The sequence below is a fragment of the Chiloscyllium plagiosum genome, unplaced genomic scaffold (genome assembly GCF_037043375.1).
Source record: "Chiloscyllium plagiosum isolate Xiang-an unplaced genomic scaffold, Cpla_swu_hap1 HiC_scaffold_50, whole genome shotgun sequence".
Lineage (NCBI taxonomy): Eukaryota > Metazoa > Chordata > Chondrichthyes > Orectolobiformes > Hemiscylliidae > Chiloscyllium > Chiloscyllium plagiosum.
Window position 1 is genome coordinate 51,584,943 of NW_028270188.1, and position 26,890 is coordinate 51,611,832.

Genomic DNA, 26,890 nt, shown 5'->3' on the forward strand with positions numbered 1-26,890 from the left:
GTTCTCCAGTTGAGAAGTGATTCTATTTTAAGGCCCCAGGGCGTGTTCCTTTTAATCCAAATAAAACCTTCCTATTTAACCTCTGCAGCGTTTTGCTCCTGTACCTTCCTACCTGCTCCCAGATCCTCTAAAACACTGGGGTTTCGCTTCACTATTAAACAATCCTCGTCCTTCCTCTTCCCATTCTCAACATTGGTTTGTGGAATGCTGAACACCCTCCCCATGCCACATGGTGGAAATTAAATTCAATAAAGAATCTGGAATTAAAAGTCTAATGACAACTGTGAATCCATTGTCAATTGTCGGGAAAAAATTATGCGGTTCGCTGATGTCCTTTAGGGAAGGAAACTGCCGTCCTTACCTATAAGAAATAGGAGTGGAAGTTAGGCCATTCGGCCCATCGGGTCCACTCTGCCATTCAGTCATGGCTGATGGGCATTTCAAATCCACTTACCCGCACTCTCCCCGTAGCCCTTAATTCCCTCCGAGATCAAGAATTTGTCAATCTCTGCCTGGAAGACATTTAACGTCCTGGCCTCCACTGCGCTCCGTGGCAATGTATTCCACACGCCCACCACTCTCCGGCTGAAGAAACTTAACACAGAACAAAGAGCAAAGAAAATTTACAGCCCAGGAACAGGCCCTTCGGCCCTCCAAGCCACAGCTGATCCATATATACTATCTAAACCTGTCGCCCAATTCCTAAGCATCTGTATCCCTCTGCTCCCCACCTATTCATGTACCTGTCCAAATGAATCTACCGAGCCTGCCTCTACTATCTTTGCTGGCAATGCGTTCCAGGCACCTACCACCCTCTGTGTAACTTCTCCTCATTTCTGTTCTAAATTGACCCTCTAATTCTCAGGCTGTGCCCACGGGTCCGAGTCACCCCGCCTAATGGAAACAACTTCCCAGCGTCCTATTTTCTATTAGATCTCCCCTCAACCTTCTAAACTCTAATGAGTACAATCAGAGGATCCTCAGCCGTTCATCGTATGTTAGGCCGACCATTCCAGGGATCATCCATGTGAGTGGACACGCTCCAGTGCCAGTGTGTCCTTCCTGAGTCTAGCTTCCCCGTGACTCCAGAATCTTAACTGCCCTCTGGGTAATTAGGGACAGCCAACAAAAACTGGCCTTACCATGAATTTAAGAAAAACCTCCCATCAGCTCACTTTGGTTCCATAACCCAACAAAAAAAATCTATCAATCTCTGCTCTTAATCGGACCCATTTCATTCCAGCTTTTTGGAGTCAAAACAGGCAGGGCTGGAGAAATTCTGCAAGTCAGGTAGCATCGGTGGAGAGAGAAACAAAGTTGACACTTTTGAGTCCAATAGGACTCCTCTTCTAAACCTTTTGCATTATGGAAGGGGACTTTCCCGATTTCCACCCCCCCCCCCCCATTGTGTGGGGAAATGTTTCCTGATATCACCCCTGAACACTGCTCCCCTCTCCCCACACTGCTCAAAGGTTTTATGTTAACCTGTCCCCTACACTAGAGGAAGTTGTTTCTTACTACTCAGTGAGCACCTTATGACTGATGCCAGAGAGAGACGGAGAGGGGGAGAGACGGAGAGAGGGAGGGAGAGGGAAAGGGGGAGAGAGACGGAGATGGAGAGACTGAGAGGGGGAGAGAGACTGAGAGGGGGAGAGAGACTGAGAGAGGGAGAGAGACTGAGAGAGGGAGAGAGACTGAGAGAGGGGGGGAGAGAGACGGAGAGGGGGGGAGAGAGACGGAGAGGGGGGGAGAGAGACGGGGGGGGGAGAGAGACGGGGGGGGGGGAGAGAGACAGACGGAGGGGGGAGAGAGACAGAGACGGAGAAGGGGGAAGAGAGATGGAGTCGGAGAGAGGCGCGGAGAGACTGAGATGGAGATGGGGACAGAGATGGAGAGGGGGAGAGATGGAGATGGAGAGAGAGAGAGAGACGGAGAGGGGGAGAGAGGGAGAGGGGGAGAGAGAGAGAGGGGGAGGGAGGGGGGGAGAGAGAGAGGGGGAGGGAGGGGGGAGAGAGAGAGGGGGAGGGAGGGGGGGAGAGAGAGAGGGGGAGGGAGGGGGGGAGAGAGAGAGGGGGAGGGAGGGGGGGAGAGAGAGAGGGGGAGGGAGGGGGGGAGGGAGGGGGGGAGAGAGAGAGGGGGAGGGAGGGGGGGAGAGAGAGAGAGAGGGGGAGGGAGGGAGGGAGAGAGAGAGAGAGAGGGGGAGGGAGGGAGGGAGAGAGAGAGAGAGAGGGGGAGGGAGGGAGGGAGAGAGAGAGAGAGAGGGGGAGGGAGGGAGGGAGAGAGAGAGAGAGAGGGGGCGGGAGGGAGGGAGAGAGAGAGATGGGCAGCACGGTGAAAAAGTAGTTAGCACTGCTGCCTCACAGCGCCAGGGACCCAGGTTCAGTTCTAGCCTTGGTTGACTGTCTGTGTGGAGTTTGCACATTCTCCCCGTGTCTGCGTGGATTTCCTCTGGGTGCTCAGATTTCCTCCCACAGTCCAAAGATAGACAATAGACAATAGGTGCAGGAGTAGGTCATTCAGCCCTTCGAGCCTGCACCGCCATTCAATATAATCATGGCTGATCATTCCTAATCAGTATCCTGTTCCTGCCTTATCTCCATAACCCTTGAATCCACTATCTTTGAGAGCTCTATCCAACTCCTTCTTAAATGAATCCAGAGAGTGGGCCTCCACTGCCCTCTGGGGCAGAGCATTCCACACAGCCACCACTCTCTGGATGTGCAGGTTAGGGTGGATTGGCCATGCTAAATTGCCCATAGTGTTAGGTGCACTAGTCATAGGGTCTGGGTCGGTGACTCTTTGGAGGGTCAGTGTGGACTTGTTGGGCCAAAGGGCCTATTTCCATACTGTAGGGGAATCTAATCCAAATCTAAAATTTGCAGTATCGAGCCTTCTAATTTGTAGTCAGTAGCAGATAAAGCTGAATTGTGTGTCGGGTTGCCTGGGGAACTGGACTGCTAGGTGTGGCTGTTCAGTACATGCCCAGGTCCCCAGGTGAGCTGCAGTGATGTAAACAGCCTACAGTCTGTTCTGTAGCATAACGCGAGGCTGCCTTTTCTGTTCGAGAGGAGCAAGTTGGGACGCCTGGACGGTTTTGTCCTCTGTTGGGTCAGACAATAACTTAATTCCCAAGCTTGGTAAGCGCTGCTTGAAAACTACACCTGGTGGAGCGACTGAGTGCACGGTAACTTTACTATAGGTTTTTGATGGACCAGTTTTAATTGTGAGGCATTGTATTGAAGGCATCAGGTTACTTGGTGGTTTTTATTTTAAATATAAAGGAACATATTGTAAATTTTAAATAGTGCTGCATTTATTAGTCCAGTTTGTTAGTTCCTGTCTAGTGTTCTACAGAGTCAAACAGAGGAGAGAGAGAGAGACCCTTCAGCCCATCCAGTCAAAAAAAGACTCTTAAGTCTACCCTTGTCCCACTTTCCAGCGCTTGATCTATAGCCCTGAATGTTTTGAAATTTCAGGCACTTTTCAAAAGGTTTAAACTACCGTCCCTGACCCCCTTCCTCTTCAAGTACCATTCTTGCTTTTCAAATACTTTCCTCCTTCTCTCTCTCTCTCTCTCTTAATCCCAACATTACTGAAAACATCAATCAGGCAAGCGTCTTTCTTCACAGGCATTCCTGAGTCACCACCACAGGAATGTATGGATATCTAGTAACGAGCAAAAACACGTTCTGTCGAGGACATGAAACCTCATGCCCTTCAGCAGAGAATCCTATCTAAGGGGAAACGGCACAAAGACTAACTCGGTCTGAGCTTCCCCCTACTTCTCCCCGGCCTTGCCCCGCCCTTCAGCTCGCTACAGTGTGGGAAATTTGTTTCTCGTTGTTTGACTTTCTGTCTCTCAGCTGTGCCTCGGTAAATGGCAGTGATGTCACTCTGGGGTTCAAGGGTCCGCTCTGTAGAACCAAGCCCACCACCCCACTCCACCACCATCACCTCCCAACTCCCCATCCATGCCAGCGTACCCAGTGTTAACACCAGAGGGAGTGCCACATTGTTGCAGGTGCGTTTTTGTTTTGACTGCGCTGTTAAACCAAGGCCCTCACCCCACCACTCTCTCAGGTGGGTGTCAGAGATCCCATGACAGTTGTAGAGAGGAGCAGCTGACTTCTCCCCGGTGCAGTGGGGCCAATTCCTGAAGCAGGGCTCTTGCCCGAAACGTCGATTCTCCTCATCGGATGCTGTCCCTGACCCGCTGTACATTTCCAGCACCACACTCTCCACTCTGATCTCCAGTATCTGCAGTCCTCACTTTCTCCTGATATTTGTCTGTCGAGCAATGCATTTAAAAAAGGTGATCTGGGTGACTATGCATGACTGTGGGATCTTTCTGTGCCTGCCTGGTTTCCTACACTGTACTTTCAAAACACCTTATTGTGTTTTCGGACATACTGGGGATCAAGAAAGGTGCTATTTAAGCATTCAATCTTTGCTGCTCACCAGGAGACCAGGACAGTCCTAAACCAGGTACTTTAGATAAACTGTGTTTTATCCAACTTTAAATTTGCAGTGCTGCTGCTGGTCTTTCAATACAGATATTGCAGGACCATTGAGATGTGGAAGGGTGGCAGATCTCAAGTGCAAACTGCCATCGAAATAAGGGAAATTGATATTTTATATTAATTTAAATAGCATGTCACGCCAGTTGGTGTTTGCACATTCTCCCTGTATCTGCGTGGGTTTCCTCCAGATGCTCTGATTTCCTCTCTCAGTCCAAAGATGTGCAGGTCAGGGTGGATTGGCCATGGTAAATTGTCCCATAGTGCCCAGGGATGTGCAGGTTAGGGTGGGTTGGCCATGCTAAATTGTCCCATAGTGCCCAGGGATGTGTAGGTTAGGGTGGGTTGGCCATGGGAAATTGTCCCATAGTGCCCAGGGATGTGCAGGTTAGGGTGGATTGGCCATGCTAAATTGTCCCATAGTGCCCAGGGATGTGCAGGTTAGGGTGGATTGGCCATGCTAAATTGTCCCATAGTGCCCAGGGATGTGCAGGTTAGGGTGGATTGGCCATGCTAAATTGTCCCATAGTACCCAGGGATGTGCAGGTTAGGGTGGGTTGGCCATGGGAAATTGTCCCATAGTGCCCAGAGATGTGCAGGTTAGGGTGGGTTGGCCATGGGAAATTGTCCCATAGTGCCCAGGGATGTGCAGGTTAGGGTGGATTGGCCATGCTAAATTGTCCCATAGTGCCCAGGGATGTGCAGGTTAGGGTGGGTTGGCCATGGGAAATTGTCCCATAGTGCCCAGGGATGTGCAGGTTAGGGTGGGTTGGCCATGGGAAATTGTCCCATAGTGCCCAGGGATGTGCAGGTTAGGGTGGATTGGCCATGCTAAATTGTCCCATAGTGCCCAGGGATGTGCAGGTTAGGGTGGATTGGCCATGGGAAATTGCCCACAGTTCCATGGATATGCAGGCTAGGTGGATTAGCCATGGGGAATGCAGGTTTGCAGGGCTATGGGTCTTCAGAGGGTGGGAGTAGACCCGATGGGCTGAATGGCCTGCTTCCACATTATAGGGATTCTATGAAATGTGGCGTTGATTGACTGATTTGTCAACCGCCATTAAAGTCAATGTTCTCTTTATATCCACAACTTGGAGGATGATGAAGTTTGGTTCTCAGATTTGTGCAGCAGAAAAAATAAATCGAGGAAATGTCGATGTCAGTATACCCTAAAGAGATATGCTCCTGATATCATCGCATCATAGCACGGGATCCATTATGTAAAGCTCCCTGACTCCATCATGTCTCCATTCACTTGAAGCATGGCACTCTATTTGAAACCTGCTCCTCTGCTAACCTTGGAACTTAATATTAACCCAGGCACACATGCTTGAGGAACATGACATTTGTACATTATGGTAAATTGCTGAACAAAGAGACCATGGTTCATAGTTCCTTGAAAGTGGAGTTGCAGGTAGACAGGGTAGTGAAGAAGGTGTTTGGTATGCTTGCTTTCATTGGTCAATGCCCCTCGATCCTGCTCGACCATTTGATGTGAATGTGCCCAATCTCATCTCGGCTTCAACTCTACTTTCCTGCCTGCTCCCGTAACCCTTCAACTCATTATTTATTGCAAATCTGTCTCATTCCTTTTTAAATTTATTCACCGTCCCAGCATCCACCATGCCTCTGGGGGAGTGAATTTCTCAGATTCATGACCCTTTGACAGCAATAATTTCTCTTCATCACGCTCAGTTCTGAGGAAGGGTCACTCAACCCGAAATGTTAACTCTGCTTTCTCTCCACAGATGCTGCCAGACCTGCTGAGCTTCTCCAGCAAGTTTGTTTTAGTTTCTGATTTACAGAATCTTTCAGTTTTTACTTAACATCATTTCTACATCTACTTTGCATCTTCTTGACTTTAGCATCTTATATGCAGGTTAGGGTGGATATAGTAAACGACTGAACTGTGTTCAGTACAATTCCGAGGAGAAAGTGAGGTCTGCAGATGCTGGAGATCAAAGTTGAAACTTTATTGCTGGAACAGCACAGCAGGTCAGGCAGCATCCAGGGAACAGGAGAACATTCCTGAAGAAGGGCCTGTGCCCGAAACGTCGAATCTCCTGTTCCCTGGATGCTGCCTGACCTGCTGTGCTGTTCCAGCAATAAAGTTTCAACTTCAGTACAATTCCCTCAAGTAATGGGATCAAAAATGTAAGCAGTACTCCAGGTGTGATTTCATTAATGTCTTGCACAGTTGCAGCAACATCTCTACTCTTTATGCTCTATTTCTTGAGCAATAAGCAGTTGACGTGACTCTATGGACTTCAGTAAGGCGTTTGACAAGGTTCCCCATGGGAGACTGGTTAGCAAGGTTAGATCTCATGGAACACAGGGAGAACTAGCCATTTGGATACAGAACTAACTCAAAGGTAGAAGACAGAGGGTGGTGGTGGAGGGTTGATTTTCAGACTGGAGGTGTGTGACCAGTGGAGTGCCACTAGGATTGGTGCTGGGTCATCTACTTTTCATCATTCATATAAATGATTTGGATGTGAGCATAAGAAGTATAGTTAGTAAGTTTGCAGATAACACCAAAATTGGAGGTGTAGTGGACAGTGAAGAAGGTTACTTCAGATTACAATGGAATCTTGATCAGATGGGCCAATGGGCTGTGATGGAGTTTAATTTAGATAAATGCGAGGTGCTGCATTTTAGGAAAGCAAACCTTAGCAGGACTTACACACTTAATGGTAAGGTCCTAGGGAGAGTTGCTGAACAAAGAGATGTTGGAGTGCAGGTTCATAGCTCCTTGAAAGTGGAATCGCAGGTAGATAGGATAGTGAAGAGGGTGTTTGGTATGCTTTCTTTTATTGGTCAGAGTACAGGAGTTGGGAGGTCATGTTGCAGCTGAACAGGACATTGGTTAGGCCACTGTTGGAATATTGCATACAATTCTGGACTCCTTCCTACCGGAGAGATGTTGTGAAACATGAAATGGTTCAGAAAAGATTTACAAGGATGGAGGATTTGAGCTATAGGGAGAGGTTGAATAGGCTGGGGCTGTTTTCCCTGGAGTGTCAGAGACTGGTGGTGACCTTATAGAGGTTTATAAAATTATGAGGGGCATGGATAGGATAAATAGACAAAGTCATTTCCCTGGGGCGGGGGAGTCCAGAACTAGAGGGTTTAGGGTGAGAGGGGCAAGATATAAAAGAGATCTAAGGGGCAACTTTGGGTGGTGCATGTGTGGAATGGGCTGCCAGAGGAAGTGGTGGAGGCTGGTACAATTACAGCATTTAAAAGACATTTGGATGGGTATATAAATAGGAAGGGTTTGGAGGGATATGGGCTGGGTGCTGCAGGTGGGACTAGATTGGGTTGGGATATCTGGTCGGCATGGATAGGTTGGACCGAAGGGTCTGTTTCCGTGCTGTACATATCTCTATGACTCTAATTGCTAAGATTCCATTTGCCTTTGTTACTTACTGTTCTAGTTCTCTTGTGATTTATGCTTGCACAAATGTTTTCTGTGATTCAACGAACAGAAAAACCATTTATTGCTACTCCCTGTTTTCTGTTAGCTGGCCAATATTCTATATTGCCAATTTGCTACCCCTTATATTACAGGCTTTTATTTTCCCTGATACCTTACTAAATGCCTTCTTGAAATCTAAGTACAGTATGTCGACCAGTTTCTCTTTATCCACAGCACTTTACCACCTCAACGAACTCCAATAACTTGGTCAAACATGGTTTATCTTTCATGAAACTGTATTGAAGGATGTTGTGAAACTTTAAAGGGTTCACAAAATATTTACAAGGATATTGCCAGGGTTGGAGGGATTGAACTATTGGGAGAAGCTGAACAGGCTGTGGCTGTTTTCCCTGGAGCGTCGGAGGCTGAGGGAGTGACCTTATAGAGGTTTATAAAATCAGGAGGGGCACGGATAGAGTGAACAGATGAGGACTTTTCCTCAAGGCAACATAGTCCAAAACTAGAGGGCATAGGTTTAGGGTGAGAGGGGGAAGATTTGAAAGAGACCAAAGGGGCAAACTTTTCACGCAGAGGGCGGTGCATGTGTGGAATGAGCTGTTAGAGGATGTGGTGGAGGCTGGTACAACTGCAACATTCGAAAGGCATCGAGATGGGTATATGAATACATAAGTCCGGCCCTTTGAGCCTGCTCTGCCATTCAATAAGATCAAGGCTGATCTTTTCGTGGACTCAGTCTCACTTACCTGCACTCTTACTGTAGGAAAGGTTTAGACGGATATGGCCCAAATGGTAGCAAATGGGACTAGATTAATTTAGGATATCTGGTCGGCATGGACAAGTTGGTCTGTGACTGTGCTGCACAACTCTGACTCTGTCTGATGCCCTTGAACTTATCCTCTGCTCTACCTTCATTTTTAAAAATAGCCTTCAGATGACATGAACACCATACTGAGTGAGCACCGTCAGACATAGAGTCATAGAGGTGTACAGCATGGAAACAGACCCTTCGGTGCAAACCGTCCATGCCGACCAGATATCCCAACCCAATCTCGTCCCACTTGCCAGAACTTGGCCCATATCCCTCCAAACCGTTCCTATTCATATACCCATCTAGATGCCTCTTAAATGTTGCAATTGTACCAGCCTCCACCACTTCCTCTGGCAGCTCATTCCATACACGTACCACCCTCTGTGTGAAAAAGTTGCCCCTGAGGTCTCTTTTATATCTTTCCTCTCTCACCCTAAACCTATGCCCCTCTAGTTCTGGACTCCCCGACCCCAGGGAAGAGACTTGTCTATTTATCCTATCCATGCCCCACACGATTTTGTAATCCTCAATAAGGTCACCCCTCAGCCTCTGGTGTTCCAGGGAAAACAGCCCCAGCCTGTTCAGCCTCTCCCTGTAGCTCAAACCCTCCAACCCTGGCAACATCCTTGAAAATCTTTTCTTAACCCTTTCAAGTTTCACAACATCTTTCCAATAGGAAGGAGACCAGAATTGCACACAATATTCCAACAGCGGCCTAACCAATGTCCTGTACAACCGCAACATGACCTCCCAACTCCTGTACTCAATACTCTGACCAATAAAAGAAAGCATACCAAACACCTTCTTCACTATCCTATCTACCAGCGACTCCATTTTCAAGGAGCTATGAACCTGCACTCCAAGGTCTCTTTGTTCAGCAACACTCCCCAGGACCTTACCATTAAGTATGTAAGTCCTGCTAAGATTTGCTTTCCCAAAATGCAGCACCTCACATTTATCTGAATTTATTTCCATCTGCCTCTTCTTAGCCCATTGGCCAGTCTGATCAAGATCCTGTTGTAATCTGAGGTAACACTCTTTGCTGTCCACTACATCTCCAATTTTGGTGACATAGAACATAGAAAAATACAACGCAGTACAGGCCCTTTGGCCCTCGATGTTGCGCCGATCCAAGCCCCCCTAACCTACACTAGCCCACTATCCTCCATATGCCTATCCAATGCCCGTTTAAATGCCCATAAAGAGGGAGAGTCCACCACTGCTACTGGCAGGGCATTCCATGAACTCACGACTCGCTGAGTAAAGAATCTACCCCTAACATCTGTCCTATACCTACCACCCCTTAATTTAAAGCTATGCCCCCTTGTAATAGCTGACTCCATACGTGGAATACATCTGCAAACTTACTAACTATATCTCTCATGCTCACATCCAAACCATTTATATAAGTGACGAAAAGTAGAGGATCCAGCACCAAGAGGAGCGGAACTCTGGCGGTGGGGGGAGTCATCATCAATAGAATACCTTCACATGTAAATGCAATCGGAAATTCAGGAGAAACGTTTTCACTCACAGAATGGGGAGAATGTGGAAGGAACCCAACCATTTTAAACCCCCGATTTACAAGGAGGGTCTGAATCCCGTCTTTTTAAAAAGTTTGTTCAGGGGATGTGGACATTGCCCCTTGAGAAGGGGGTGCCTTGGTGTGTGGTTCAGGTACCATCCACAGTACTACTGGGGAGACAGTACCACAGTTTGGGGTGGCATGGTGGCTCAGTGGTTAGCGCTACTGCCTCACCATACCAGGGACCCAGGTTCGACTCCAGACTGTGTGGCAACAGTCTGTGTGGAGTTTGCACATTCTCCCCGTGTCTGTGTGGGTTTCCTCCGGGTGCTCCGGTTTCCTCCCACAGTCACAAAGATGTGCAGGTCAGGGTGAATTGGTCATGCTAAATTGCCAGGGGTAAATATAGGGTAGGGGAATGGGTTTGGGTGAGCTACGCTTTGGAGGGTTGGTATGGACTTTTGGCCCAAAGGGCCTGTTTCCATACTGTAGGGAAGCTAATCTAATCAATATTGACCCAGGGGTACCAAAGAAGCACCCCATTTAATTCCAAGTCAGAATGACACATGTCTTGGAGGAGAATTTGCATGTGGTGATGTTCCCATGTATTTGCTGCCCTTGTCCTTCCAAATGGTAGAAGTTTTATGTTTAAAAATCTATTTCTCTTCAAAGGTAGACGGATTGAGTGTGGCAGGCACAACGACGACCACAATGACTGGTTTTTAATTTTCTCAAATTAATACAGAAGACTTTAAAACCCAGCTCAATCCTAAGCTCCAGTACTCACTGTTTCTGGAAACTCCCTGCCTTATTGCACATGCTAAATAATTGAAATACTCCATCAATGTTGAGGCAGTTAACTGGAAAATCTCTTTCTCTCTCGCTCACAGCTCGCTTTCAGTTTAATTGTTGCACATTGTAAATAAGCTTGGGCCTGTGTGTTTGTTTAAGAGCGCATGATAATTTTTTTAAACTAGCCAGCATTTACTAAGAAAACAAATGCTCTCCACACAAAGACAAACATACACACACACACACTCTCTCTCTCTCTCTCTCTCTCTCTCTCTCTCTCACACTCACACACACACACACACACACACACTCTCTCACACACACACACTCTCATTCTCTCTCTGTCTCTCTCTCACACACACACACTCTCATTCTCTCTCTGTCTCTCTCACATACACACACAGGTGTGGCTGTGTTGTCGGGAATCTCTTGTCTATTGGTGCTTATGCTATATAGAAGAAATGTATGGGATTATGTCAAACTGGTAGGTCATTCAGCTCCAGGTTAATGTTTACTATACCTCGTCATCCTATCCCTCTATTCGTTTTTTCCCTCGTGTTTATCCAGCTTCTCATTCAATGCAGTTCTGGTGTTTGCCTCAACCACTCCCTGTTGGAGCAGATTCGGCATAATTGTCCTCTGGGTGAGGACGATTCTACTGAATTCCTGATTGGATTTATTCATGATGGTCTTAAATTGATGGCCACATAGTTCGACGGGCCCTTACTCTCCCTCCTTTTAATTAAAAAAAAGTGGAAACATCTCTAGGTCGATTGAGACCTTGCAGAATTTTAATGACCTTGGTCAGAAAGATGTTGTGAAACTTGAAAGGGTTCAGAAAAGATTACAAGGACGTTGCCCAGGTTGGAGGATTTAAGCTACAGGGAGAGGATGGAGCGTCAGAGGCTGAGGGGTGACCTTATAGAGGTTTATAAGATCCTGAGGGGCATGGATATGGTAAATAGACAAGGTCTTTTCCCTGGGGTGGAGAAGTCCAGAACTAGAGGGGCATAGGTTTAGGGTGAGAGGGGAAAGATATAAAAGGCACCTAAGGGGCAACATTTTCACGCAGAGGGTGGTGCGTGTATGGAACGAGATGCCAGAGGAAGTGGTAGAGGCTGGTACAATTACAGCATTTAAAAGGCATCTGGATGGGGACATGAATAGGAAGGGTTTGGGAGAGTGGCAAATGGGTCTAGATTGAATGCCTCCCACTCCCTCAGTTTTTTTTCCTTCCTGCTGACAGTGCAGTGCTGACCTTCGGTCACTGTGGTGTTCCACCAGTATTGTGCCTGGAGCATTAGCCTTGAATTTCTGCTCCAGTCTCCAGTGTGGGGTGTCGAACCCACACCACCTGACTTGGGGGCAGTGAAGCCTTTAGGAGCTCACAGAAGGTCAGCACCTCTTCCTTGACAATGCCGTTGGTAATGGGAGACACTGACACACCACTTCCCAAACCTTTCTCCTTTCCTTACCTTGTCCCCGTTTTCAAGGTGTGATCATTGTTGCAGCCTTTCTGTGAGATCTGGGTCTGTGGGGTCAATGAGGAGAGATCGGTAAAAGGCTGAAGGTGTGGGAGGAGGTGCAGAGCTGTTAGATGTGAGAATTAGAATCCCTACAGTGTGGAAATAGGCCCTTCAGCCCAACAAGTCCACACCAACCCTCTCAAAAGTATCCCACCCAAACCCATATTTATCCCTGACTAATGTACCTAATCTACACATCCCTGAACACTGTGGGCAATTTAGTGTGGCCAATTTCACCTAACCTGCAGGTCTTTGGATTGTGGGAGGAAACCCATGCAGACACAGGGGGAGAATGTGCAAACTCCACACAGACTGTTGCCCGAGGCTGGAATTGAACCCAGGTCCCTGGTGCTGTGAGGCAGCAGTGCTAACCACTGAGCCACCTCCATGTGGGTTGGAGATTTAAAAGGGATGGCAATGTGGCTGTTCTAACTCAGTCTGAAACCTGATGCCCTCTGACCACCACACACCACGAGCACATGGACACATTCTGACCCTTCCAGGGTCGTACAGCACGGAAACAAACCCTTCGGTCCAACCAGTCCATGCCGTATGTAATCCCAAACTAAAGTGGTCCCACCTGCCTGTGATTGACTCAAATCCTTCCAAATATGTTTTATTCATGTACTTATCCAAATGTTTTTTTAATTATTGTCAGCGTACCCACACCAACCACTCCCTCAGGAAGTTCATTCCACGCGAACCACCTTCTGTTTTCAAAGAGGTTGCCCGCCCGCCATGTCTTTTTTGGAAATCGTTCTCTTCTTCCCACTCTGGACACTGGGTGGCACGGTGGCTCAGTGGTTAGCATAGCTGCCTCACAGCAGCAGGGTTCCAGGTTTGATTCCAGCCTCGGGCGACTGTCTGTGTGGAGTTTGCATGTTCTCCCTGTGTCTGCGTGGGTTTCCTCGGGGTGCTCTGGTTTCCTCCCACAGGTGCAGGTCAGATGAATTGGCTGTGGTAAATTGTGTTAGGTGCATTAGTCAGAGGGAAACGGGTCTGGGTGGGTTAATCTTCGGAGGGTCGGTGTGGACTTGGTGGGCCAAAGGGCCTGTTTCCACACTGTAGGGAATCTAATCTCCCCTTAAAAATATGCCCTGTGGTATTGAAATCCCCCACTCTAGGGAAAAGACACCTGCCATTCACCTTATCTATACCCCTCACGATTTTATAAACTCCCCCCCACCCCCCCTCCCCCCGCCAGAGTTTGCAAAGTCTCGATCTCTATCCCAATAGTTGGCAGACCCAGGGCTCATGACCATCTTTACTGTTTCAGCGTACCAAAGGAACATTTGGAGAATCCAAGCTCTCCAGGCGTTAGGATCGAGGATATGGAACTCCGGGAAGAGTGGCAGGATGAGGAATTTCCAAAGTAAGAGCATGTCTTCTGTATGTTTCTACAATGATTGGGGTGGGGGGGTGGGCATGCAGTTTCTTCTCAAAGGGAATGACTCGTTTCTCTGCATTTAGTTTTAACTTGTTGCGGATCCCTTTAATACGATCAAAATAAAAACCAAGAGAGCTGTGGATACTGTAAATCAGGAACAAAATTAGAGATTGCTAGAAAAGCTCAGCATCCAGTTTTTAGTTTGGGAATATGGTCGGCATGGATTGGTTGGACCGAAGGGTCTGTTTCCGTGCTCTGCGACTCTATAAAGTCGGCGTGTGTCTGCAGTTCTGAGGAAAGGTCACTCGATCCAAAACATTAACTCTGCTTTTCTGTCCACAGATGCTACCAGACCTGCTGAGCTTTTCCAGCAATTTTGATTTTTGTTTTTAATGCAGTCATTCCATAGAATCCCTACAGTGTGGAAACAGGTTCACAGCGACCTTCCGAAGAGTAACCCCACTGAGACCCATTCCCCTACCCTATTATCCTATATTTACCTCTGACTAATGCACCTAACCCCCACATCCCGACTCTACGGGACAATTTAGCATGGCCAATCCACCCTAACCTGTACATCCCTGGACACTATGGGACAATTTAGCATGGCCAATCCACCCTAACCTGCACATCCCTGGGCACTATGGGACAATTTAGCATGGCCAATCCACCCTAACCTGCACATCCCTGGGCACTATGGGACAATTTCCCATGGCTAATCCACCCTAACCTGCACATCCCTGGGCACTATGAGACGAATTTAGCATGGCCAATCCACCCTAACCTGCACATCCCTGGGCACTATGAGACGAATTTAGCATGGCCAATCCACCCTAACCTGCACATCCCTGGGCACTATGGGACAATTTAGCATGGCCAATCCACCCTAACCTGCACATCCCTGGGCACTATGGGACAATTTAGCATGGCCAATCCACCCTAACCTGCACATCCCTGGGCACTACGGGACAATTTAGCACGGCCAATCCACCTTAACCTGCACATCCCTGGGCACTACAGGACAATTTAGCATGGCCAATCCACCCTAACGTGCACATCCCTGGGCACTACGGGACAATTTAGCATGGCCAATCCACCCTTACCTGGGTATTTTTGGACTGTGGGAGGAAACGGGAGCACCCGGAGGAAACCCACACAGACATGGAGGGAGAATGTGCAAACTCCACTCAGACAGTCCCCTGAAGGGGGGGAATCAAACCCGGATCCCTGGCACTGTGAGGTAGCAGTGCTAACCACTGAGCCACCGTTCCACCCCCTTCACTTTGTTCACCTTCTTCCTAAGTAGAGATGAAACTGGAGAATGAGAGTAGCAGATTCCTGATTTTAAGCAGCAATTATAAAATTGCTCTCTTCCTTTCTTGGTTTTAAATAGTCACCCTCCAAACTGATAAAGCCATGCTGGCCAGTGAACTATATTCATGTAACAAGATATCCTCTTGCACGGTCAAATGCCAAGATAGTGAGTTTCAATGATCTGGGTCAAAGGGCAAGCGAAGAAGCAGATGCCTGGTATTTTGTCCATTCCATGCAGTCAGAGATTGCATTTATACAGTGCCTTTTTTGGTAAGGTCCAGAATTCCGGTCTCCTTCCTATCGGAAAGATGTTGTGGAACTTGAAAAGGTTCAGAAAAGATTTACAAGGATGTTGCCGGGGTTGGAGGATTTGAGCTACACGGAGAGGCTGAACAGGCTGGGGCTGTTTTCCCTGGAGCGTCGGAGGCTGAGGGGTCTTCCTGAAGAAGGGCTCATGCCCGAAACGTCGATTCTCCTGCTCCTTGGATGCTGCCTGACCTGCTGCGCTTTTCCAGCAACACATTTTCAGCTCTGATCTCCAGCATCTGCAGTCCTCACTTTCTCCTGAGGGGTGACCTTACAGAGGTTTACAAAAGCATGAGGGGCATGGATAGGATAAATAGGCAAAGTCTTTTTCCTGGAGTGTGGGAGTCCAGAACTAGAGGGCATAGGTTTAGGGTGAGAGGAGAAAGGTATAAAAGAGACCTAAGGGGCAACCTTTTCACACAGAGGGTGATACGTGTATGGAATGAGCTGCCAGAGGAAGTGGTGGAGGCTGGTACAATTGCAACATTTAAAAGGCATTTGGATGGGTATATGAATAGGAAGGGTTTGGAGGGATATGGGCCGGGTGCTGGCAGGTGGGACTAGATTGGCTTGGGATATCTGGTTGGTATGGATGGATTGAACCGAAGGGTCTGTTTCCATGCTGTACATCTCTGTGACTCTAATGTACAGCCAGAGATTGTGGTGGAGGCAGGTTCAATTGAGCTTTCCAAGAGAGAATTAGACTGTTATCCGAGAAGCTGCATTGACAGGAGACGCAATCAATAGTTGGGGTACTACAGTCTGAGGACAAAGAGGCAAGAGTTAAACTTGATGAATGTGGTACCAGTAACTGTGCCTGGCATGCCCAAACAACTAATCAAACTTTTAACTATTATCAACGTTAAACTTTAAACTGGTTGTAAAATACATAGCAAGAATTATGATCAGTCTTGTGATCAGACTATGATCAGTCAAATTACAAATCGACGCTTCCAGTAAAATTCTGGGTTGCTGTGCAGTTAGTGTGAAGTCAAATAGACTTCTTTCCATTGAAACATGCACTGTCCTGCTACAAACTTTTGTGCACTGATTGTAATTGTTGCTGTGTTCCCCTGGGTTAAATATTTAATGTAATGCTGGCAGGATGTCACAGGTATGAATATAGCTTCATAGATAGATCATAGCATTGGGAATAGACTGTCTGAATTTATAAGGAATGAATGTGCAGGGTTACTGGGTTAACGTGGGAAAACAGCACCGAGTGAAATGCTGAGTCAAAGAACTGGCGCAAACACAATGGGCCAAATGGACTCCTTCCATGCACCGTAACCACCGTGCATATTCTTTTTTCCAACCTACAGACCTCTTCCAGAAGACAATGAGGCTGTGACAGAGGATGAGCTGAATGCCAATACAGATGGCAACAGACCGGGTAATGATACAGGGTGTATATGGAAAAGTGTGAATATCAGTATAAGTGTCTGTCTGTGTCTATCTCTGTATATGCGTGTGTGTACGTGCATGCGTGTCTCTGTCCCTGTCTGTGTGTGTGTGTGGAGAGAGAGAGAGAGAGAGAGAGCGCCTTATTATTCAGCAAGGATCTACCACTGATGGTTAGCTCCTCCTGCTTCTTCAATGACCATTGCTACCAGACTAATTTCCTCCCTTCACACCCACCTAAAGAAACTGTTCTTTCATTCGTTTATGGGATGTGATTGTCACGATCTAGGAAGGCATTTACTGTCCATCCCTCATTGGGCACAGAGCAGTTGAGACTCAACTGCACCTTGTGAGAAGGTAAAATAGGTTCAGGACATAGGCCAGACCATGTAAAGATGGCAGATTCCCTCATTTTAAAGATAATTGATCAGCTTTTTTTAAAAATTCCATATTTGTACTGAATTCAAATTTTACCATCTGCCATGGCAGGATTCTAACCCATTTACCCAGATCATCAACTTGGGATTCTCTATTGGGCAGCACAGTGGTAAGCACTACTGTCTCGCAGCAACAAAGTGACCTGAGTTCGATTCCAGCCGTGGGCGACTGTCTGTGTGGAGTTTGCACGTTATCCCCCTGTGTCTGTGTGGGTTTTCTCTGGATGCTTTGTTTTCCTCCCACAGCCAGAAGATGTGCAGATTAGGGTGGGTTGGCCATGCTAAATTGCCCATCGTGTCCAATGATGTGCAGGTGAGGGAGGGTTAGCAATGGAAAATGCAGGATACAGGGACAGGATGGGGTGGGTGGTGGGATCGTGGTGGAATGCTCTTCAGAGGGTCTTGTAGACTCGATGGACCGAATGGCCTGTCGGAATGTTATATTACTAGTCCAGTGACATGACCACTGTACCACTGGGTTTCTGTCGTTCCTTTGTAAGGCCTAGAAACTCGAATGAGATGCAGCTGTAATACAAGCAAGGAATGCGCTGAGGAATGATGGAGAAGCCCAGTAATGTTCATCCTTTCGAAGTAACAGTGTGCCTCTGTGCACTTCCCTTTTCAGCTGCTCAGAGTCTGACCGAAATTACAGCTAAGTACTGTGATTTGAAAACAGAGTATTTAGCAAAATGTCACGAGGTGAGGACAGAAACAGAACGTGAGATCAATCAGCAGTGCGATCTCCAGGCATGGATAAATGAAGGCTCATGGCTTTACGCTACACAGCCCGTTCAGTCTAACTAACTCCTGCTGATGTTCCAGGAAAACACCTGAATACCTTGAAATTCTGAGCTCCTTTTTCACTCTTGACTGGCCTCCTGTAGTCTGCATCAAGCTTTCCCTCCGAAGCGAAGAATTCTTGACATTTTTAAACCCACTCAAAAATGTCCCACTTCCCAGTGCAGACACAGGCAGAATCGTACAACATAGGAGGCTATTCAGCTATGTAGTTGATACTTTTAGAAGAGTAAGTTGAACATAATAAACAGGAGCAGGAATATGCCATTGGTCTGTCATGTCTGCTTCACCATTCAATAAAACTATGGCTGATCGTTTTGTGGACTCAGCTCCACATACACCATAACCCCAAAAATCCATCTATCGATGCCTTAAAAATATTCAATGAGGTAGCCTCAACTGCCTCACTGGGCAGGGAATCCCACAGATTCCCAACCCTCTGGGTGAAGAAGCTCAGCTAATCTGTTCCCTCCTTATTTTGAGGCCAAGTCCCCTCATTCTAGTTTCACCCCCCAGTGGGAAACAGCCTCCCTGTTTAGATCTTATCTATTCCCTTCATTGTTGTATAGACTTCTAAAGGATTTTTTTCACATTTTTCTAAATTCCAATGAATATACTCCCAATCTATTCAACTTCTCCTCCATAAGCCAACCCTCGACTCCAGAATCGACCTAGTGAACCTCCTCTACACCCTCTGCAGTGCCAGTACATCCTTTCTCAAGTAAGGAGACGGAAACTGTGCAGCATTTCAGACAGTCCCGTTACACCCTTCTGTCCCCTACAGCATTGCATTATTCTAACCCCCTCTTTCAAGTACTTATCGAATTTGCTTTTAAGAGGTGACCATTGAAGCTCTGTGCACCTCTGCATCAGGCAGTACCTTTCCAAACCATATCCTTTACTACCCATTGTAGTTTGCAGGAATGAGAGGTGGCGTTAGTGAAACATTCTAAGGTCCCGAGAAGTCTTGACGAGGAGACGTTGTGGGACAGTCTCGAAACAGATGTCACAGGAAGGGATTGACCATTTAAGATAAGGATTAGATAATGCATCTCTGATCTTGCAACCCCTGAATTTTCAGTTTGCCATGCTTCTTGGACCCGCAGTGTGGGAAGCTCAGATCTAAAAGTTTCAGAATAAGCTAAGAACCAGGTGAGAATTAGTTTTTCCCTCTGAGTTTTTGGAACTCTTCCTGAAGAGGGAGCACAATGTTTTTGAAGGCAGAAGTGGATAAGTGGTTGATAAGCAAGGGGATGAAATGCTATCAGGAATGGTGGGAACCTGGAGTAATCAGATCAGCCACGATCTTAGTGATTGGTGGAACAGGCTTGAGGATCCAAGTGATCTACTCCTGTTTCCTAATTCCTGCTTTTAAGGTGAGCGGGAGAGGTTCTCTCTCTGCGGAATTCTCTTACCTAGAGAGCAGTGAAGGCTCTGTCATTGAATATATTCAAGGTTGAGATATTCTTGATTCAAACATCAGCCAGGAAGTTATGGGACAGGGACAGAGAGGAAAGTGGAGATGAAGCCACAACCAGATTTTATTGAATGGCAGACAGGATTGCTCTGTTTAATCTCTTCAGCCTAAGTTCTATGTTCCCATAATAACTGCTTCTAGAGTCAACGAGTCATCAATCACGGAACAGACCCTTCGGTCCAACCAGTCCACATAGGGCAGCACAGTGGCTCAGTGGTTAGCACTGCTGCCTCACAGCACCAGGGTCCCAGGTTCAATTCCCACCTTGGGTGACTGTGTGGAGTTTGCACATTCTCCCCGTGTCTGTGTGGATTTCCTCCGGGTGCTCTGGTTTCCTCCCCAGTCCAAAGATGTGCAGGTCAGGTGAATTAGCCGTGCTAAATTGCCTGTAGTGTTAGGTGCATTAGTCAGAGGGGAAATGAGTCTGGGTGAGTTACTCTTCAGAGGGTCAGTGTGGATTGGTTCCACACTCCAATCTAATCAAACGTAATCCCAAATGAAATTAGTCCCACCTGCCTGCTCCTCGCCCATATCCCTCCAAATACTGTCTTATTCATTGCTTATCAAAATGTCTCCTTATAACTCAAAATGTCTTTTAAACATTGTAACTATAACCACATTCACCACTTCCTCAGTTCATTCCACAGGCGAACTGCTCTGTGTTTAAAAAAAAATTCCCCTCCTGTCTTTGTAAACTCTCTTCTTAAAAATATGTCCCCTAATCTTGAAATCTTCCACTCGAGAGAAAAGACACCTACCGTTTATCTTATCTAACCTTCTGATGATTTTTAAAACCTCTACAGGATCACCCCTCTGCGCTCCAGTGAAAAAGGTCCCAACCTAACCACCTTCTCCTTATAACTCAAACACTCCATATGTGGCAACATCCTGGTAAATCTCTTCTGAACGCTCTCCAGCTTAATAGTATCCTGCCTATTTACAGGGAGACCAGAACTGGACACAGTACTCCAGAAGAGGCCTCACTAATGTCCTGTACAACCTCAACATAATGTCCCAGCTCTTATACTCAAAGGTCTGATCAATGAAGGCAAATGTGCTAAACGCCTTCTTAACCACCCCACCTATATGTGATGCAAACTTGAAACAATTATGTACCTTGAATCCCCAGGTCTCTTGAGTTTCCTCCTGGAAAATGGGATGAGATTAATTTAGGATATCTGGTCAGCATGGACGAGTTGAACCGAAGGGCCTGTCTCTGTGCTGGACAACTCTATGACACTATAATTGTCTATTCCTGCTCCTAGTTCTTGAGTTCTTATGTTATTGAAGAGTAGAAGGAAGAATCAGAAGAGGAAGAACAGCAGAGTTCTGATCTTGCAACCCCCGAATTTTCAGTTTGCCATGCTTCTTGGACCCGCAGTGTGGGAAGCCCAGATCTAAAAGTGTCATGATTTTTTAAAGTCCTCAGTCACATCTCCCCTTGGGTGTGTCTGCTCCCAGTGAAAACAAGCCTGGCCTGACTGGAGATCATCTTTCCTCTCAACTTAGCAGACAATAATTTTTACTAAAAAAAAACTATTGAAGGATTTGAGCTACAGGGAGAGGTTGAATAGGCTGGGGCTGCTTTCCCTAGAGTGTCGGAGGCTGAGGGGTGACCTTTTCAAGGTTTATAAAATCATGAGGGTCATGGATAAGATGAATAGACAAATCATCCAGTACTAGAGGGCATAGGTTTGAGTGAGAGGGGAAAAGATGTAAAAGGGACCTAAGAGGCAACCTTTTCACGTAGAGGGTGGTGCATATATGGAATGAGCTGCCAGAGGAAGTAGTGGAGGCTGATACAGTGGCAAATTTAAAAGGCATCTGGATGGTGACGTGAATAGGAAGGGTTGAGAGGGATATTGGCCAAGTGCCTGCAAATGGGACTAGATTAGGTTGGGATATCTGGTCAGCATGGACGAGTTGGATCGAAGGGTCTGTTTCCATGCTGTACATCTCTATGATTCTGAGTTATTTCTCTTTCTTTCTCCTTCAGTGCCGCCCAACACTTTACAACTGTGTGGGAACAAGCATAAAAAGCGACTCCTTGCGCCAGCAATCAGTTTGACCCTGGAAGGCGATGGGGAGACCACACGCTCCGAGGAAAGGACTCCAGATGAACCAGAAGGGGATTCCTCTGATCTAAATTTAGATGAATTAGATACTCCTTCAGATAGTGAATCATTTGAGTTGCCGGAGAATGGTAATGAATTTGAGTGGGAAGGTAAACAAACCAATCAACTTCTAATCAATACTCTTAATCATCTCCTCTGAACAACTGTCTCCGTTCATTTCCTGTCTCTTTCTCCATTGAGTTAGCTCCATGTTAGCTTGATAGTGACTCTGGTAGCTGCGGCAGCCCCATTTCTCTCATGGTCGAAGGTTGGTTTTCCCCTCCACTCTCAGCAATGCCCCTCTTTCCTGCGCATAGGCTGCCAGAGGGGAGCACAGCATTGCTCCTCGGAGTGTTCACCTCTCCCCTACTTCCTCTGGCGCACATTGGCGGCACGGTGGCTTAGTGGTTAGCGCTGCTGCCTCATGGCGCCAGGGACCTGGGTTCGGGCGACTGTCTGTGTGGAGTTTGCACATTCTCCCTGTGTCTGTGTGGGTTTCCTCCCACAATCCAAAGATGTGCAGGTCAGGTGAATTAGTCATGCTAAGGTGTCCATAGTGTTAGGTGCATTAGATTCGATTCCCTACAGTGTGAAAACAGGCCATTTGGCTCAGCAAGTCCACACTGACCCTCTGAAGAGTAACCCACCCAGACCTGTTTCCATACGGTAGGGAATCAAATCTAATGTCGTTCACCCATTATTGAATTAGGTTGGTGGTGGACGTAGGTTAATCTACTCTACTTCCTGCACTGGCCTTTAGCACTAGAGGATTTGAGTACTGGTGTAAAGAAATTTTACTGCCATCAGATAGAGCTTCAGTGCGATCACACATATACAGGTTTTGTCTCTTTACCAAAGGAAGGATATGCCTCCCATAGAGCAAGTGCACTGAAGGTTTACCAGACTGATACCAGTGATGGCGGTATTGTCTTATGAGCAAAGATAAAAGTGACTGGACCCGTATCCTTTCGGGCTGTTTACTCTCTCGTTCCCACCCTCCTTACAGTATGTGGCCATTTCCATATGGCCATATCTGTGAAACCTCATGTCTATCTCCTTTCCTGTGTGCATTATGGTATTCCATCGTATTAGTTGTAGGTCAGCAAGCAGTGCTCTGTCACCTCAGAGTCAAAAAGGTTCCAGTCTAACTGAAGAAACTGAGGCCCATAAGCCAATATTCCCCTCACAGCATTATCTGATGATGCCATCTTTTAGAATGAGAATCTAAGGCTTGGTTTTGCCCCTTTTGGGCAGATTTAAAACATCCCACAACTGCTACTCGAAGATCATCAGATGCGGGAGGTGGAGGTTCTCCCTGTTTGGTCAATATTTATCTTCAACAACACCAAATCACAGATGATCTGGGCCATTGCCGCCTTGCTGTTTATGAGAACTTGCTGTGCACAAATTGGCTGCTGCATTTCCCACACTACGACAGCTCCTGCTCTTTAGAACATACAATATTACAGCGCAGTACAGGCCCTTTGGCCCTTGATGTTGCCCTTACGTGTGAAACCAATCTGAAGCCCATCTAATCTATACTATTCCACTCTCATCCATATGCCTATCCAATCACCATTTAAATGCCCTTAAAGTTGGCAAGTCTACTACTGTTGCTGGCAGGGTGTTCCATGCCCCTACAACTCTCTGAGTAAAGAAATTATCTCTGACATCTGTCCTATATCTATCACCCCTCAACTTAAAGCTATGTCCCCTTGTGCTAGCCATCGCCATCCAAGGAAAAAGGCTCTCACTGTCCAACCTATCTAACCCTCTGATTATCTTATATGTCTCAATTAAGTCATCTCTCAACCTTCTCTCTGAAAACAGCCTCAGTTCCCTCAGCCTTCCCATGAAAGACCTTCCCTCCATACCAGGCAATATCCTGGTAAATCTCCTCTGAACCCTTTCCAAAGCTTCCACGTCCTTCCCATAATGCAGTGACCAGAACAGTACGCAATACACCAAGTGCGGCCACACCAGAGTTTTGTACAGCTGCAGCATGACCTCATGGTTCCAAAACTCAATCCCTCTACTAACAAAAGCTAATACACCATATGCCTTCTTAACAACTTTATCAACCTGGGTGGCAACTCTCAAGGATCCATGTACATGGACACCGAGAGCTCTCTGCTCATCTACACTACCAAGAATTTTACCATAAGCCCAGTACTCTGCATTCCTTTCAAAGTGAATCATCTCACACTTTTCTACATTAAACTCCATTTGCCACCTCTCAGCCAAGCTCTGCAGCTTATCTATGTCCCTCTGTAACCTACAACATCCTTCATCCCCATCCACTACTTTACCGACCTTAGTGTCATCCGCAAATTTACTAACCCATCCTTCTATGCCTTCATCCAGGTCATTTATAAAAATGACAATCAGCAGTGGACACAAAACAGATCCTTGCGGTACACCACTAGTAACTGAACTCCAAGATATTTCCCATCAATGTCAGCCTGTCTTCTTTCAGCAAGCCAATTTCTGATCCAAACTGTTAAATCACCCTCAATCCCATGCCTCCGTACTTTGTGCAATAGCCTACCCGTGGGGAACCTTATTAAATGCCTTACTGAAAAACATACACACCAAATCAACCGCTTTACCCTTATCGACCTGTTTGGTCACCTTCTTAAAGAGCTCTATGAGGTTTGTGAGGCATGGGCAAAAGTGAGAACTGCAGATGCTATTCCTGATGAAGGGCTTTTGCCCAAAACGTCGATTCTCCTGCTCCTCCGATGCTGCCTGACTTGCTGTGCTTTTCCAGCACCACTCTGATCTAAACCCTTTGTGAGCCATGACCTACCCTTCACAAAACCAGGTTGACTATCCCTTATCAGCTTATTCCTCTCTAGATGATTATAAATCCTATCTCTTATAACCCTTTCCAACACTTTACCCATAACCGAAATAAGGCTCACTGGTCTATAATTCCCAGTGTTGTCTCTACTCCCCTTCTTGAACAAGGGAACAACATTTGCTATCCTTCAGTCTTCTGGCACTATTCCTGTAGACAATGACGACAAAAAGACCAAAGCTAAAGGCTCGCCAATCTCCTCCCTGGCATCCCAGAGAATCCTTGAATAAATCCCATTCTGCCCAGGGGTCTTATCTATTTTTACACTTTCCAGAATTGCTAACACCTCCTCATGAACCTCAATCCCACCTAGTCTAGCAGCCTATATCTCAGTATTCTCCTAGACATTATTGTCTTTTTCTAGTGTGAATACTGACAAAGAGTATTCATTTAGTGCTTTCCCTATCTCCTCTGACTCCACACATAAATCCCACTACTATCCTTGATTGGCCCTAATCTTACTCTAGGCATTCTTTTATTCCTGATATACCTATAGAAGGCTTTAGGGTTTTCCTTGATCCTATCTGCCAACGACTTCTCATGTCCCCTCCTGGCTCTTCTGAGCTCTCTCTTTAGGTCTTTCCTGGCTAACTTGTAACTCTTAAGCACCCTAACTGAGCCATCACATCTCATCCTAACATAAGCCACCTTCTTCCTCTTGACAAGAGTTTCAACTTCCTTAGTAAACCACGGCCCCCGCGCTCAACTTCCTCCCTGCCTGACCGGTACATACTTATCAAGGATCCGCAGTGGCTGTTCTTTGAATAAGCTCCACATTTCAATTGTGCCCATCCCCTGTAGTTTCCTTCCCCATCCTTTGCATTCTAAATCTTGTCAAATGGCATCATAATTGCCTTTCCCCACAGCTATAACTCTTGTCCTGCAGTATATACCTGTCCTTTTCCATCGTTAAAGTAAACATAACCAAATTGTGGACACTATCACCAAAGTGCTCACCTACCTCCAAATCCAACACGTGTCCAGGTTCATTACCCAGTAACAAATCTAATGCGGTGTTGGCCTGTCTACGTACTGTTTCAGAAAACCCTCCTGCACACATTGGATAAAAACTGACCCATCTAAAGTACTTGAACTACAGTATTCCCAGTCAATATTTGGAAAGTTAAAGACCCCTATAACAATTACATGGTTACTCTCGCTCCTACTCAGAATTATCTTTGCTATCCTATCCTCTACATCTCTGGAACTATTCAGAGGCTTATAGAAAACTCCCTACAGGGTGACCTCTCCTTTTTGGTTTCTAATCTCAGCCCAGACTACCTCAGTAGATGAGTCCTCAAATGTACTTTCTGCAACCGTAATACTGTCCTTGACTGAGTGTACCCCCCCCCCCCCCCCTTACAATTTTCTCTATTCTTACTGAATCATCTAAATCCCAGAACCTGCAATAACCATTCCTGTCCCTGCTCTATCCATGTCTCCGTAATGGCCACATCATTGAAATCCCAGTTACCAACCCATGCTGCAAGATCACCTACCTTATTCCAGATGCTCCTGGCATTGAATTAGACACACTTCAAACCAACTTCTGGCTTGCCAGTGCCTTCTTGTGACCTTGAAACCTTAGTTCTGACCTCACTACTCTCAACCTCCTGTATACTCAAACTACAGTTTAGGTTCCCATCCCCCTGCTGTATTAGTTTAAACCCACCCGAAGAGCAGTAGCAAATTTCCACTCCAGGATATTGGAACCTCTCTGGTTCAGGTGAAGACCGTCCTGTTTGTAGAGATCCCACCTAACCCAGAAAGAGCCCCAATTATCCAGGAATCCAAAACCCTCCCTTCTGCACCATCCCTGCAACCACGTGTTCAACTCCTCTCTCTCCCTATTCCTCGCCTCGCTAGCACGTGGCACGGGCAACAAACCAGAGATTACAACTCTGTTTTTTCTAGCTCTAAGCTTCCACCCTTGCTCCCTGACTTTCTGCCTTAAATCCCCATCTCTCTTCCTACCTATGTCGTTGTGGAGCACGACCTGGGGCTGCTTCCCCTCTCCCTAAAGGATCCCGAAAACACATACTGAGACATCGCGAACCCTGGCCCTGGGAGGCGTCACACTAACTGTGAGTCTCTTTTGTTCCCACAGAACCTCCTATCTGTCCCTCTAACAATGAAGCCCCAATGACTCTGCTCCTCTTTCCCCTTCCCTTCTGAGCAACAGGGAC

The 26,890-nt window shown here is 46.7% G+C and overlaps 1 protein-coding gene across 6 annotated transcripts in view; it reads left to right on the plus strand.

The window, feature by feature from the left end:
* bnipl (BCL2 interacting protein like) overlaps positions 1 to 26,890 on the plus strand; it is a 78,007-nt gene that overhangs the window by 32,591 nt on the left and 18,526 nt on the right. Inside the window, exons 1-4 of one of the 6 annotated variants that reach the window (XM_043683962.2) lie at positions 3,043 to 3,137; positions 13,887 to 13,982; positions 16,940 to 17,010; positions 21,727 to 21,954. In XM_043683962.2, coding sequence (XP_043539897.1) covers positions 13,942 to 13,982; positions 16,940 to 17,010; positions 21,727 to 21,954 — 340 coding nt within the window. In that variant the 5' untranslated portion in view covers positions 3,043 to 3,137; positions 13,887 to 13,941. Of the gene's footprint in view, positions 1 to 3,042; positions 3,185 to 13,886; positions 13,983 to 16,939; positions 17,011 to 21,726; positions 21,955 to 26,890 lie in introns of those variants that run through there. The other 5 variants (XM_043683963.2, XM_043683961.2, XM_043683960.2 and 2 more) reach the window with 5 other exon arrangements.